Genomic DNA, 16,638 nt, shown 5'->3' on the forward strand with positions numbered 1-16,638 from the left:
TGTTGAGTGGATCCTCCCTGACAGCAATTGTCTGATGGAATGCATTCCAATTTGAGACTTCATCATCCTCTTCCAATTGCTCAAAAGTATCCCCAAGTTTCAATGGGCTGCTGCCTTTCAAAAGGGCTCTACACACTAACCTGGATCTTTTCTGGGATTTGGGAGCTGGCGAAATATTGATCAGTTCCGCCTGGGAATCCATCAGACCATTCATAGTGCTTTATGTTGTGCTTGCTGTTACCATGATGCAGGCTTTTGGCTTGAACCTGATGTGAAGGAGAAGCCGCTTGATTACTAAGGTTCAAAGGTTCAGCCGTTGAATTACTCCAAACATGTTCCAGGCCTGGAGGAGGGCTGATTTCAAGATGCATATCGCTGCATTTGGTGCAGTCCAGGAGCTTTGGGGAAGCATGCTGTGATAGTGGGGGTAGGTTAGCCAGTTCGGCATTCTGACAAACAGGGGTTGGGTGTATTGGTGACAGGGATTGCTCCTGGATAGGAATGCGAGGGACCTGAGGAACGGGGGCGGGGAGTAGAGGGCTGATGGGAATTTGAGTGGTAGCTAGTATTGGAATGGGTGGGTTGTCAGCGGACTTTGGTTGAGCATGTGGTGGGCCTTGGCATGGTAAGGCATTGGAGGGAAAAGCGGGGGATGGGCTGTAAGGATTTTGGTTATGGATGACAATTGAGGCAGGGGGTTGGTTTGGCTGGTGGAAAGCTCTTTCCATCCACTCCCTGGTTGACCTGTGGGGTGAGGACGGAGGGTTTTGAATGAGGGCTTCACTATACGGAAGAGGATTAGGCTGTTCAATCATTCCCCAAATGGGGTATTCTCTATCTGCCACCAGCAAAGTCCTTGAGCTGTGGAGGTCTCGGTCAGGCAGCAGCTTAATCTTGACCTGGGTCCTAGAGAGATCCCGGCCTAGCTTGGTGCAGCTATCAACCTTTATCACCGAACGGTAGGTAGATCCCAGTCCCACAGACCAATTCCATCTAGGCGTGGGCAGGAATGCCATACAGAGAGATCCATACGCATACCTCAAATGGGGCCGATTTGGGGGACCACGGAAGAACCTTAACTAAGCCCATCGTGCGATGGAGCTCAACATCCACATTGAAGGAGAGCAGGTCTTCCATTGTCTTGAAGGACAATAGGAATGTGCTGAGATGAATACGAGCTACATCAGTTGCCAAGACCAAATATCTGGATTCAGACAGGGCTTGGATGAGGTGATTCATGGGGATATGGGGGCCAATAGCTTGGGCTATCAAAGACAGGTTAAGATTCTGCTGTTTGCTCCTGATCTCTGCGGCATTTGCCGTGAAACAGAGGTTTCGCCTGATCAGCTTGTGGATAGTTTGATGCGGCAACACTGGATTTGGTCTGGAGGGCCTGGTCGGAAGAACCAGTGGGTTTGCTAATGTGATGTCACGGAATGATTGGCCCGAGGAGCGAGGGAGTGTGGGTTTAGGTCGTGGCGGGGGTGGGGGTGGGGAGGGCGGCTTCCTTTTAGGGTTAGCTATTTCTACCTTCAGAGGTCTGCCATCCACTCGTCTGCCATTTAGAACACCCATGGCAGCATATGCATCAGCTGCATATAGGAATCTAACGAATGCGAACCCTCTCGGTCTGTTGGATCTCTCATTCCAGGGGATGAAGACGTCGTATAGTTTTCCATATTTTCCAAAAATGCGGCTTAGGTCTTCACTGCTTGTATCGAAAGTGATATTTCCGACGAACAGGGGAAAGCCTCTTGATATAAACTCACCCATTATGCATGAGAGCTACCTCTCCAGTGGATCCTAATTACAAGCTTGTCAATGATGAAGGAGATGTAGTAGAGGATCTAGGGAGATATAAAATATTGGTTAGAAACTTATTTACCAGACATGTGCTATGCAGTGGGTGTGGTAAGCCAATTCATGAGTTCTCCAAGAGTACCTCACGTGGAAGCAATTATTTGAATTTTGCGTTACCTGAAAGGAGTACCAAGTCAAGGAATTTTGTATAAATGGAATGGTCATCTTCAAGTCACAGGATATTCAGATGAAGATTGGGTAGGTTCTTTAACAGATAGACGATCTACTCCTGGAAAATGTACATTTGTGGGAGGAAATCTAGTCATATGGAAGGGCAACAAGCAAAATGTGGTGGCTCGATCGAGTGTCGAAGTGGAGTACAGAGGAATGGCTCATACCTCCTGTGAGTTGTTGTGGATCAAGAAATGTTGCAAGAAATGGGATTTAAAGTGCACCTACCTTAATAGCCATTTTATGACAATTACGCTACTTCACACATAGCAAACACTCTAGTCTATCATGAAAGAACTAAACACACGAAATCAACCGTGACTCAATACATGAGAAAGTTTCCAATGGTTAAATCTCTACTCGATATGTTCGATCTCAGGACCAGCTTGCTGATGTGTTCACTGAGGTTCTTCGTTCGACTTAGGCTACACATATATTCCAAGCTCGGCATAGATAATCTATGCTCCAGCTTGAGGGGGAATGTTAATGAATGTGATATGGGCCTACACAGGCCCACTTAGATGGGTTATTTTGGTCTAGGACAGAATTTTTGCTTTTGTTATTAATAACAATTCTGCAACTATGAAACTTATAGGGGGGAGGTGAACCCTAACTTCAGCCCTTTCTCTCCTCTCCACATTCTCCTCCTCTCTCTTTCTTCTCTATTCTATCTCTTTGTCCACTTTTTTTGCACAGTGAAAGAAGATTAGTTCCAAAGTTATTATGCATTTTAAATGGAGTGATAGATAAAACACTTCCAAAAACTTTTATCTACTCAATCATTCAAATGAATTCACAGAACCCTAGAATTTTAAATTTCCACAATTTCCCTAACCTAGAATGTTAATGTCATAAATTTGCCAATTCCTCTTCGCTGAAAACCCCATATCCCCATTTTTTTAAAAAAGATTCTCCGATTCTAAACCATAATGTTCCAATTTCCTCCAATCATAACTCTAAAATTCCCAATTCTAAACCATAATGTTGGTTTTGTTTCTTCTGGTTTTAATTCTTCCACTTCCTTTCCTGTTTCTAATTTTTTTGATGTTTCGACATTTGACCATGAATCTTCGTTAACTTAGCAACTTGGATATAAAAGTTACACTGCTGTAATTCTCATGGTGGCTTGCCGGAAGTTCGTCAATTGGTTCCCAACTTGATATGAACCCTCTTCATTTACCAAAGCTAGGGACTGAATGGGGCAAGATTTAGACCTAGCTTATTCTGTGTTCTTAGATTGAATAGACCATGTTTAAATCTATGATAATGAAGAAAGAAGAAAAGAGATGAGAAGAGAAAGCATAAAGAGAAGGAAGAAAAGAAAGCGAGGTTTCCAAGAGGCTTCTTCCCACACCTAAAACTCTTATTTATATGAATTTAACCCAGGACACAGTACAGTGCATTACAGGAGTACAGAAAAGTGACGGATGCGCCTCCTTACATTATTCTTCTACTCCCTCAGCAGTGAATTGCGTTTCTGACATTTGAGTTCCTTTTGTGCTCTTCTACTTTTAAGTTTGATCCAGCTTGATGAATAATCTTATATTTGGGTTCAACCTTGTAGCTCAATGGCAGGCGGTGTGTGTTTCAACATTGAGGTCTCAGGGTTCAAGCTTGCTTATCTATCAAAAAAAGGAAAAAAAAGAAAAAAAGAAAAAAAAAATCTTTTAGTTATCTTCTTGTTGGTGTGTTGTTACTAGGTTCACTTTCATATTTCTTTAGTGGTCCATTCGTTCCAGAATGCTATTTTCTATTTACTTAAGTTGGACCTACGTTGAATGCTGTGCCATTCTGGTATTTCATTCTTTCAGAAAGTCTGGAGGCGATACCATACGACAAAGAAGGTGGCCAGACAGCTTCAAGAAGAATGGGAAATGTCGATGACCCAATATGATGATTTGATGACCAGCGGATGGGTTTCTAGCAATGTGTTAAGACCTTTCCTTTTCTTTGTTACCTGTTCATCAACTCTGCATCAGAAACTGCAAATCACAACCATCAAGTGCATGCTAACATGCTTTAAGACTATCCTGCAAAGTATAAACTCAACTGGTACATCATCTCTCTCTCTCTGTCACACACACACACACACACACACACATACATTCCTCTCCCCTGTCCCTCGTTTCCTTGTTTTCTTTTTCAATTTATTCTTGAAATAGGTGGTCTTCATGTTCAGGAGTATAATAAAACTGCATCCTGTAGTAAGAATTCTTAGCGTTGTCTGAACTACACAGATATCTATATATGCATGTATTCAAATATTTACCTATACCCAGGTAGAGTGATTTGGAATGTGATATTTACCAGAGAAGCATCTAACAAAAGCGTCCAGCTATAAGCCATGTATCAGCAGATTGGAGTGAAAAGATGCTGGCTCTGTGATTTGGGGTCAGTTATTGGTTTCTTTTGGATGATTTTGACCACAATTGGCATTTTCCTGAACACAATCTCCCATAATTTTCTGGAGCCATATGTACACCGTATTCTACCTTTTGGTTTTGGGTTTCCGTAGGAGTGACAGTTATTGATAAATTCTGCAATTTCACTCCAAGGGTGTTGGTTCAGGTTCAAGTACAGCATATCAGTTTTGATTATTTGGTTCATGGAAAAGCACTTCTTTTAGTATGATGCAGGAAGACTATTTACTCTGACCTTGAATACATTTTTTTAAAAACCTTGCATACATTTCTTGTTGATGATTTCGCACAGTTATGTATTTTATTTGGTCTGTCATATATTCTTGTATCCAAGGTGCATTTGCATGCATGAGGTAAAGAGGTAATCTTCTCAGTCTTTTTCCGAGTAATTTGGTGTGAGCTTCTAGTAAGAACATTATCAACCATGATGTAAAGAGATGCCATTTTTAGCAATTTGTTGTGAGGGTGAAATCAATAATTTACGAAGTTGGTACCTTTTGTTGCATAGTATGTTTTCTCTTTCTTGTGGCAATTTAGGAAGATTTGTTATTTACAATTTTGGTCATTCACAGAAACTCAACAACTAGTCATTCTGTAAATCTCCAAACGTGTTCAGTGAAATCAAGAGGAGAAACTGATGTTTCAGCATCTTCACTCTAGTCAAGATGTCTCTTCCATAGTTTCATGTAACATCATTGCTAGAATGAGAGCAAATCTAGGTTTCATGCTCTGGGATTTCATATTTGAAGAAGATTGGTGAATACAAAGCTGAGATCACATTCTGAGAGCTAAGAAGGTTTTTATTTTATTTTATTTTTATTTTATAATTTTTGTTTGCCCTTAGGGCCACATGTGCGGTGTTAGCAAGGAGATGCTAACTTGCTTTATGGGACTTAGGATTCTTTACCAACCTTTTTTTTGGGCTTGTTTTTTGATAACATTTGTAGTCTACAATCATGAAAATATCAAAAAAGGAAAAATTTCTTTCCGAGTATTTATTGATTCTTGTACTGTGAGGTGGAGATCATAGTTGTTTAGAGTTCCTTCATTTAAGGAGCTTTCGGGGACTGATGTTGTTGTTCTTTTATGGAGATTTTAGGGTGTAGTGAGCAAAGTCCTCGTATGATTTAACGTCTCACCCAACTCTTTTTTCATTTTACTGTTTTATGATATAAAAAGTATTTGGTTGATCAGTTCTGTAGAGAGAGGGACTAGCTGCCCTTGGTTTCCACAATTATTTTCTGCAAAATTGAAGTTTGGATGGAGTATATAGTTCTAACACATATATTGAAAAATTCAATGGACTGAACTCATCTTTCAGGTCAGTTGGAAAATGCAAATTTACAGATTGCACATTCAATTTGAATGTTGGTCCAATTTACTTTAATGGTTAGTCTTTTGTTATATTTTTCAAAGAGAAGTTTAAAATTGGGTTACATCAGTGGGAAATTTATCAAACCATTGATTTCATACACAAAGCACGAAGGTCTGGAAGTGAATAACCTCTTGGTGATGCCGTGTCACTTGAACTTGGTGGAGCCTGAATTTAGCAATGAATCATTATTTCTTAGATCAGAGGAGACATGGATACTACTGACCAGTGACCACCTTTGAAGAAAAAACAGCATAACATGTGTCTACAAGATCCATCATGAGATATCACAACTTAGCATACTGTGATAGTACTTTTTAAGGTATTCTATGCATCCCCGAGGGGATGTAAGAGCAGATAAGTTCACCAATTTTGAATAATGATAGGGCCCAAAAATGGTATGATATGGGGCATATTGGACCCTATTGGCTGAAATAGTTTTTGGCTATGATATCATGAAAATTATTGGGGAATAGGAAAAATGTAAAACATCAGAATCTATCATTTTTCACTGTCTTTAACATGTATTCAATGGTTTACAGACCATTGTCTGATAAGAATTTTGTTTGTCAGCTTGACCTACTGAAAGTCAACCAAACAGTCCCTAATCGAACACTAATAAATTGTGGATTGGGGGCCATTACATATAAATACAACAAAAAAGACGAAAAAAACAAAAAAAAAAAGTGACGTTTTACGTCTTCTTCCAATATTTTCCAAAATGATCCATTCTGCTTATTCCTTAAATTACCTTCAAATCTTGTGTTTTGATCCTTAAAACCTAGATCTAGTCTAAACTTAGCTTCGAAGCACGCACACACACACACAGAGAGAGAGAGAGAGAGAGAGAGAGAGAGAGAGAGAGAGAGAGAGAGAGAGAGAGAGAGAGAGAGAGAGAGAGAGAGAGAGAGAGCAAAATGGGGCCTATATAACTGTATCGGCATGTATCTGCGGATATGGGCTGGGGCCTATATAACTGTATCGGCATGTATCTGCGGATATGGGCTGATATGACTTATTTTATTTACCATTTCACCCTAATATTACGTAGCAGGGATGGCTGATAAAGTTGTATTGTAATCAACATCTAAAACTGCATTTGTTTAATAACTATCCACCACCTTTAATTGTGTCTAAGATGTCCATATGTTTATTTGCCTTTCTCCTAGCAATTTGGGGTTGGATTTAAATGGTAGATCAACAAAAATTTATGATTGGCTGCTCACCAGAAAACAGCCTTCCTGTTTTACTCAAGTTCTCACAATCAGCCATCTAGAGGCTCACGTGGATTCCACTCACATGGAACATGGTCCTACTCAACTTTGACCCCCTAGCCCAACTATTGCAGGCACCCAGCAAAGGTAGGAGTAGGTTCATGGAGGGCAACAAGGAAGAGGTACACCCATCTCATGAAAGGTCATGCTTGAGTAGTTTGCTGCACAAAATAGAATGGAACCCACCAAACTTGCAAAACATGACATTGTTATTTATTGTCACTACCTCCCCATGCCAAGATTTGGTGATTTGCGCACTTGCTTCCTTCCTAGGGTGTTGCAGTTGTTTATCAGGCCACCTCTTCAAAATCTAATCTTAGTTCTCGTTGCACGTTGCCACCATAGTTGGCCACAATCCTACCAACGAAAATTGATATGGCAAAAAAAATTGAATGATGTGTTGTTGGCATGAGGCCAGTCCATCCATTATCTCAAGCATTAGAGTGATGGACAAAACCCTCATTGACCTTTTATTTAATAAATGCATCCTTCTAGAAGTTGGGGTTGTTTCACATATTAGCTCTAGAATTACTACAATTATATGATTAACAGTTACCATCAAACAACTGTAATTGTTTAATGAACTATTTGTGCTTTCACAGATCGAATGTTCATGCTAATAGATGAGTAATTAATCTTTAAGACAATGTAGAAGTACTGGTAGGTTCAAGCAAGTAGCACCCATTCATGATTCTAGCACCATCAACCCCCCCTCCCCTAAAAAATAAAAGGAAAAAAAAAAGTGGAACCAACAAGGTAGGTTATCTTTGGCTGTAAGCAGTGTTTTAAATATCGATGATATCTGCTGATATATCCCACGATGTATCTTGTATCCCACCCGTGCGATACGAAATGACCAAGTAGTGTGATACATCCCACATGTTCGATCTGGCAAGCAATTTTTATTTTCAATCCCCTTTTTTCTGTAAATCATGTTAAATTGGTGTCAAATTGTTACAAATCCATGATTTTTCATGCTTTAGATTGGGAGCTTCGATTTTGACATTTAGAGGAGGACTGAGTTACGGAAAATTGAAAAAAATCAAAATCAAACATGTATGTAACCTAATCTAGTGATTCTTCTATTGCTTTTGAATGTATTGCTTGTGTTTCCACACGTCTTCTTACATTTATAAATTATATGAATAGACTTTGAATATACTTGCATCAATTCAGTTAGACAACGCATAGATTAGGACCCCATACAAATAAAACCTATTATGTGCACTTGTTTTTGGTAATGTTTTGATTTGTAAGTGTGTATTGATGGTTTTTTTTTTTTAAACAATTACTAAAATTTCATTGAAAAATTCAACCAATTTCCAATGTTTCCTCATGTTTCCAACAACAGTGATACATTACGCGATACAACCGATATATCCCTTGTGATAACCGATATGTATCCGTATCCCAAGGGTGCGATACGTAACGCGATACCGATATTTCAAACACTGGCTGTAAGTGAAGAAGGAACCAACAAGGGATAGAGACCAACTAATAGCATCCTCCATATATGAAAGCACACATGGATCCCATGTGATGCAACACTGGTCACCCTAGTTGCACCAAGTTACACAAATGTGCTACCATCAAACCAAAAGTGGAATGAACATGCTTAGTAGTTGGTTGAGGGAATAGCAAGGAGTCACCAATACATTGTTAAAGAATAGTACTGCATGCCAACACAGTCATGCCTAACGCTTCACTTAAGCCTAACTAATGATTTTGCATTATCCAGAAAGAGAAGTCTAAGAAACATTAAGGTTGCTAGTATCCAATGCCGGACAGTCTCGCTAGGCACAATGTCCCTGTGCTTTGATGTTTTTGTTTAATAATAGGAATATATTGTTGCATGTTGGGCTAGGGAAAAGGGTGGATCTTTCCCTCAGATTCGCTAATGGCGGTGTGGCTTAAAGAAGGGGATAAGAATGTGTTTTTTTTTTTCTCTTCACTGCATTGCTAGTGCCTGGGCTTGCTCTGACAGGATCTCGCCCCTCATTGTGGATGGGGCTCCCACTTTGGACAAAAATAAGATTTGTAATGCAATTGTTTCTTTTTGCAAGAAGTTAGTCTGAAGAGCAATGGGAAAGGCCGAGGTTGGACAATCTAGAGTTTAACCTGATAACTCCCGAGGAAGCTTTTGAGCTTGAGAAGCCAATCAGAGAAGAAGAGGTGAAAGCGAACATTGGTTCGATGTATGGGCACAAGGCTCTAGGCCTAGACGGATTTCCAATCCTATTCTATCAGAAAATTTTTCATATTTTTAGGAAGGATATTATGGACTTTATTGTGGAGTTTTGGGAACAAAGTCGCCTCTATAGAGAGTTGGGTGCCTCTTTTATTGCTTTTATTCCCAAAGTGGCAGGGGCCGAGCATTTGAAAGATTTCAGGCCAGTTAGCCTCATTGGTAGCTCCTACAAGATTGTAGCGAAGATTCTTGTGTCAAGATTTAGGGCGGCTCTATCAAGGTAATTTCACAAAATCAAGGGTTTTTGTAGCAGGTAGACAAATTCTAGATAGCCTTAGTTGCCCATGAGTATATCGACTCTAGATATAAGGACAGGAAAACCGACAGTCTATAAGCTGAATATTGGAAAGGCGTACAATGATGTTGACTGGGAGTTTTTAGATTATTTGCTTGATCAGCTGGGATGTGGCCGAAAATGGAGGAGGTGGATTAGTGCTTGTGTGCACTCTACTTTCTTTTCTATTTTGGTTAACGGATTGCCAAAAGGTTACTTCAAAGCTTCTAGAGGCCTTAGGCAAGAAGATCCTCTTTTGCCATATTTATTTGTGGTCATTAGGGAGGCCCTTAGTGTCATGCTAAGAAAATGTGTATATAATGGGTTGTTCAGCGGATGCGAAACTTCAGTTGATGGAAGTCAAATCACCCATCTCTAGTATGCAAATGACACGCTTCTCTTTTGTGAAGCAAAGGAGGACTTTGTGGACAATTTTCGGAAAATTCTGGTTTGCTTTGAAGCTATCTCAGGTTTGAAGATCAATGTGGCAAAATCTCAAATGCTAGGAGTGCATGTTGGTGGAGGTGATCTAAAACATTTTTCTAACATATTCGGGTGCAAATCTGGTTTATTCCATTCTACATATTTAGGGAAACTGGCTAAGCACCTTTGGGACAGGATGATTGAAAGAATTGAGAGGAAGTTGGCCTTGTGGAAGTTCCACTACTTTATCTACGGGAGGTCGCCTGATTCTCTTAAAGGATGCTTTTTCTAACATGCCTGTTTACTTTTCAAATCAATGGAAGAAACCGTTTGCATTTTTCATGGCCCACCAAAGTTTTCGTTCAAAGTAAATTTGTACCAAGGGGTTTCAAGAGGTTCTGCTTCATGTGGACCGTTCACATTTTCGAGACTCAATGGATATGATGAGTTCTCAAAAAAGGTCGTATGTAGTCCGTGCGAACTGGTTTGCAGTCCTTATTTAAATGGCCCAATTCTGTGTTGGACAAGTTGGAAAACTTGAGAAGAAACTTCCTGTGGAATGGCACAAGTGACAAAAGGAAGTTCCATCTTCATAGATGGGAAGAGGAATATAGCTCTTAAGCCTTTCGGTGATATGAGTATAGCTCTTCTTGGGAAATGGATATGGTGATTTGTGTGGAGGAAGGAAGGCTTTGGAGACAATACTTGCAAGTATGGAAAGCGGCTGTTTGGAGATAGTTGATAGCTCTTTGCTTTATAGAGCTTCGGCTGTTTGCAAAGCGGTGGCGGCTACTGAACACTTGGTTAGGTGTGGGATTTCCTTTTGGCTTTGTAGCAGAACCCGTATACGCTTTTGGACAGACCCTTGGTGCGGTGGCTATACGCTTCAAGTTCTTTTTCTGAGGATTGCCTGTCTTGCTCTTGGCCACCATGTTTGTTTGGCAAATTGTTTCTCTATTGTTGAGGGATCAGTTGTATGGGCCCCTCCTTGCTGTAGGAACTTGTTGGAGGGTGAGATTGTTGAGGTTGTCGAGCTTTTGGACATCCTAAAGAATGCTAAGCCTGCAGTCCTTGAAGAAGACTCAATTTATTGGTCGAGACATCGTTATATAGAGTTCTCGGTCAAGTCCTTTGAGCTGATTTTGGAGTCTCCTTCATAGCCTTGTTTGCAGCACCCTCTTGTGGCGGTCTTTGTTTGGCTTGTTGGCGGATGAGAATTCTTATGGCTGACAATCTTCAGAAGAGAGCTTTAGTTCTCCCCAATATTTGCTTGATGTGCATGGCAAATGGGGAGCCCACCTCTTCATCCATTGTTCCTATGCTTGAAGAGTTTGGGACCATTTCCTAGCTTAATGCATGTTGATTGGGTGATGCCAAAATCTGTGGGTGAGCTACTTTGGGCGTGGCATGGTGGAGTTGGCAGATCCGGGTAGACCATTTGGATATTGGTCATAATGGCTGTCTTTTGGGCCTTATAGGGAGCCAAGAATGGGCATTGTTTCAGGAATGAGTGTGTGGGTGTTGAAGAGATCATTTATAAAGCTAAAAGTTGTGTCGGATTGGGCGGCTCATGTCAAGGCTGCCTATGGTGGTCTTCTTTTTCTGATTTTTCTGTTTTGGCTGGGGTGTATTCTTTGTCCACTTTCGTGGCTTTTCAATAAAATTGTTGTTGCCTCTTTTAAAAAAAACAACGTTGCATGTTGGGTCTATTTAATCAAAAGGATGGGGACACTGATGGATGATAACTATAAAAGTGGAGCTAGTTGGATGATGTTAAAATGTGTCCCTAGAAGGTTGTGCAGTTGTTGCATACCTATAGAACTCGAGTAAAAAATAAGATCTCTGTTTGACTGGCTATGCAATATGGGGCAAAGTGTTGGGTTGTTAGAAGGAAAAATGAACAAAGATTCAGTTTCATAGAGAGAATGTTGAGGTGGATGTAGAAAGAAAGGAAGGATAAAGTTTAGAATGAGAGCATATTGAGATGGTTCGGTCTTGTGCAATGAAGACTGGAGATGGCTTTGATAGGGAGGTTTTTTGGTACTAGTAATTATAGAGAGAGAATTTCTGAATTGAGTATTACTTAACGATATCTCAACTCCCGTGCAAAAAGTTGTCAATTCTCATACATTCATTCTCTTAAAATCCTCTTGGTTCTTTGAATTGGTGAGGAGAATGGATGCATTTAAAGGTACCTCTTCCTTGATGCTATTGTTTGTTCTCTCTTCCCATCTCGTCTGACTATTCACAGTGGTATGAATCACATGATTGGCAGGTCTAGTTTTCTTTCGTCTGTTGTTCCTTCAACTAAAGTCAAGAAGGCGAACATGAGCAATGGTGTCTGCTTGAATCTCTGAGTAGGGACTGTCATGGTTCATTCATCCTTTGTCGTGATCGTCTTCTATTCCTTTTCCTAGGTTGATCACTTGGCTACCAGCTTAGTCTCCCCATCTCATGGAGTTTTCCAAGAATTGAGAACAGGTAAGTTGATAGTGATGGTCCTGAAATAGTTACCTTTGCTCTGTTAAATATCTCAAGGCATTTCCATCTGGTGCTATTTTCAGGAAATCATGTCTTTGTGGCACCTTGGACACATTGCTCTCTGACCTTTTACCACACCTTGTTTCCCATGTATGGTTAAGACTTTTGATCATAGAGATTTATGACCTGAATCATTTAGTTAAAAATAAACATTTGCTATACTGTTTCCTTCTAGTGGAAAATACTAGTGTATGTAAATGCAATTGTATGAATTAGTTCATACATAATTCTGTGTGTAATCAATAGTTTGACCAGGTAGATCTAAGCTCAAATATAGAGAGGCTATGATTTCATGGTTACTTCTAGGAAACATACTGAATAATTATAATTCACCATCATCTTTGCCTTTCTCTCAACAATTTGTAGTTGGCATTTAAATAGTAGATTGGCAATTCTTTTTTAAATGATTGCCATACCCCAACTTTCCTCTTTTACCCAGCCTCTAGGAAACAGCCATGCAAAGGTATTTATAGATACCACTCCAACATGATCCTAACTCCTACGTAATATTGACCCAAGCCCAACTATTAATGGGTGCTCAGGCAATGTAGTGTCATGGAGTGGTGGGTGCCAGGTAAGCCGCTAAGCAAAGAGTACACATACATAAAGAGCCATGCTTAACTTGAGTAGTTGGCTTCGTAAAAATAGAAGGGAACCCACTGGTACATGATTCCCAGCATCAAGGTCAGGCCCTAGACAACACATTAACACAACTATTGGACACTAGCCACAAATAGATGATGTTGAGAGCATGCAGTGGTAGATAAGCTCATTGAGCATCGGCAGGGGGGAGTCGGAATCGCTTCGTCTGCATTAGTACTTCGATTGTTCAATGCTTGGGGGAGGGGGCTCAAGTGAGGCATTACTAGTTTGGTTTGCACCCCAACTAGCACACTACAGCCCAACTTCACCGTGGGAATGGCGTCGACGACAGTCCAACTGCAAACTGGTTTGGCACTATGAAACTGTGCTCATAGGGTTGGCAATGGGTCAGGTTTTCCCATGAATCAACGGGCTCAACCTGCTTCTGAGCTCGGTTCAAGCTGTGCTAAATGGGTAGTGGGTTGGGCTGGTATCAAAAAATGAGGCCCAAAATAAACAGGTCATGCTTGGGTTGAACCCTACCTGCCCAGACAGGTTATCAATGGTTTGGGCCATGTGAACTGACCTGTCTCAACTCAAAACCTGAAACAAATTATTAGTATATAGTTTTGATACTTTGAATCCTCATAGGTTGTCGCACTTCCTCATTGCTTCTACCACAAAAATTGTTGTATATGTTTAGTCCATTTTCTTTATTTAACTAATAAACTAGAGAACTATTAATTCTGCTGCCATTAAAAAAATTAGAGAACTATTGGATGAATAGACATTTTTCATTTTGGACAAGTTGGGCCCATGGTTTAGGAATTTAAGCCTTTGGTTCATTGGATCCACCGTGGATGGACTAGAACCATGATGCAGGACATGGAAAATTAAATATGATATGCAAGATCTCAGGCTTTAGATCATACTAATTCAAAACAATCCATATTAATTCCACATCCTAAACAAAAGCTCAAACATTCAAATAAAGGGGAATCTGCACGAGTCCAGGCCTACACAAGTTAGGGCTGGATCTGTTAAAATTATAAACCAAACGATGCTCAAAGATAAGCAGTAATCATTTACACATGCACAACAATCAGTCCCTAATCTTAGGGATTCACCAATTTCAATTTAAGGAACCCTAGGGTGAGAAAATGGGTAAACAAATTAAGGATAATGCAATCTAGGGTTAGAGTTTATGAAAAACTGGTATGAGAGGGTAAAATAAGAAAGAAACCTAAACCGGAAGACAGTTCCTGCGCGCGGACAGCAACAGTGACTCAGACGCACGTGCATGTGATCATGGCCGCATGTGTGTGGGGCCCACTATTCAGAAAAAGGCCACCTTGGCCTTGATCGGCCAGGGATGGACTCTAAAACCCCCAAATCTCAGCTCGATCTGATGCACGGTTTGTGTGTGGTGCTCCGCCGAATTTTCAGCTTTCCTGCTGGCCCAGATTCTGGAAATCTACTGTAGAGAGAAAAACGGCTGCAACTATTGATGGATTTGTAGATGGAATGCTTGTAGGAGGAGAAATGTGGATGGAAGAAGATAGGGGCGAATCGGGATAGATGTGGCTTCGCACCATGGTAGTTAACCCTTTGAAGAAGGGAGGGCTTCGCACCCAATTAGGCTTCACAACTCAGAGAGTAGGAAAATGTAGAATTTTTATTAATCTTCATTGAATCAAAAGAACTACAAGGGGTGCCTATTTATAAGAAAACCCTATACCCCAAAACTCACGCCATGTGTGCAACCTATTGCTTGGCGATGAAGTAAACTAAAATAAAAACCAATCAAAGAAATCTAAAGCGTTCATGATGTTCTAAATAATATAAATAAGCAAAACCTAAAGTATGAACTTAATCCGACTAGTGAGCCACGATCATGAGATCCCATGATGGGCTTTTCATGACTATCGAGCCCACTCTTTGAATCAAAACTTCGTCTTCTAACTAGGAGACCCTCCTTGGACGTCGTCATCGAGCCAAATCGACGGTGGGACCCTCCCTCTCCTTGCGTACGTGTGTAGGGGCGGCGTGCGTGCACGTGATATCTCCATCAAACCATGCTCCAAAATATCTTTTTTTTTTTTTTTTTTTTTTTTGTGAAGGATAATGAAATTTTAGTATAAACCCATAGCAGAAACAGCAAGACAGGAAAGAAAACAAAGAAAGCCCCAGCAAATCTCACCCTAAAGAGAGAAGAAATGAGATCCCGATCCATATTCATGGTCGCAGCCCATTCGGAAATAGAAAAAACTACGTAGGCAGCCACGTTATGTGTTGACGAAGAAGAGTTTCTGAAGTGACGCCTATTCCATTCCCCCTTGATAGCCCACCAAACTGATCGGGTGCCACACAACTCTGACCTTTTTATCCAAGATCCCGCCATGCCACGCCCATAAAAGATCTCTCATAGACCCTGGCATCACCCAAGACATAACAAAAAAAAAAAGAAGATAAAACTTTCTGCCAAATGAGGTAGGAGAAGGGGCAGAAAATGAATAGATGATCCACAGTTTCAGTGTCGTGGTTGCATAAGCAGCACATATTCGGGATTGGCATTCCTCACTTATGAAGATTATTAATCGTCAATACTCTCTTCCTACCAACCAACCAACCATATGGAGATCGTCTCCGTTAGAGGAGCTCCATAAAATATCTCGTATTTGATGTGATCCTTTAGCCATTTGATGATCTATGCAGATTTTGCTCGTTCATATTAGACATGCTAGATATTGATGTTCCATGTCTTGATGGGAAATTCACATCACTTGGATCCCATCTTTGGTTTCCCATGGACGATACATAACCAATTCCTATTCGGGAGTGGACCGTGGTTCGCTAATCAATTTAATAGCCCATTTTGGGATCAATCTCAAAATTGTTTGCTAACGAAATCATTATTGTAACTTTAGTTAGACCTGATTACAATTCTATTGTTCGGGTTGGGTTTGTGGGTTGGGTCTGGCCTTTAGGTAATGGATTGTGGGTCGATTCCAGGCTAGAATTCTTAGTCTATTTAGTAAATGTGTTGGGCTCAGTTTGACCTTGTCCCCAACCTGAGCCGACCAGTATGCATTGCCACCCACATGTGCCCAACCTTCACAGACAACCTTTTTCTTGAGTCTATGGATTCTTTGTGGGAACTTCCTTGCCTACTATTTCTTTCTTCTGTTGTAAAGGCATCTAAAAATATTAACCATTTATTATCTGATTATTTAATCTATTCATTGTAAAAATAAATAAAAGGATTTTTGGCTCACCCTTTAGGGCCTGATTAAATTAATTCAGTTTGTGGGTTTGAGAAAAATGATTACTTAGTGGATAAGTGTGGAGACATCAGGAACTAGATATGTTTCCTTCGGGGTTGGTCTTTCAAACGAGGAGACGATCAATCAAGCACTAGTCTTTGGCTGTAGGGCGGCATCTTTTCCTTCTTCCTATCTCGGTTTCCCACAATG

The 16,638-nt window shown here is 40.5% G+C and overlaps 1 protein-coding gene across 7 annotated transcripts in view; it reads left to right on the top strand.

The window, feature by feature from the left end:
• Positions 1 to 16,638, top strand: part of LOC131253195 (E3 ubiquitin-protein ligase UPL7) — a 104,460-nt gene that overhangs the window by 24,917 nt on the left and 62,905 nt on the right. For 3 of the 7 annotated variants that reach the window (XR_009175020.1, XM_058254084.1, XM_058254099.1), the window contains exon 3: positions 3,843 to 4,083. Coding sequence is in view for 6 of the 7 variants with exons in the window: in XM_058254084.1 (XP_058110067.1) it covers positions 3,843 to 4,083 (241 nt within the window). In the remaining variant the exon portion in view is untranslated. Of the gene's footprint in view, positions 1 to 3,842; positions 4,084 to 16,638 lie in introns of those variants that run through there. The other 4 variants (XM_058254094.1, XM_058254104.1, XM_058254115.1 and 1 more) reach the window with 3 other exon arrangements.

The sequence above is a fragment of the Magnolia sinica genome, chromosome 1 (genome assembly GCF_029962835.1).
Source record: "Magnolia sinica isolate HGM2019 chromosome 1, MsV1, whole genome shotgun sequence".
Lineage (NCBI taxonomy): Eukaryota > Viridiplantae > Streptophyta > Magnoliopsida > Magnoliales > Magnoliaceae > Magnolia > Magnolia sinica.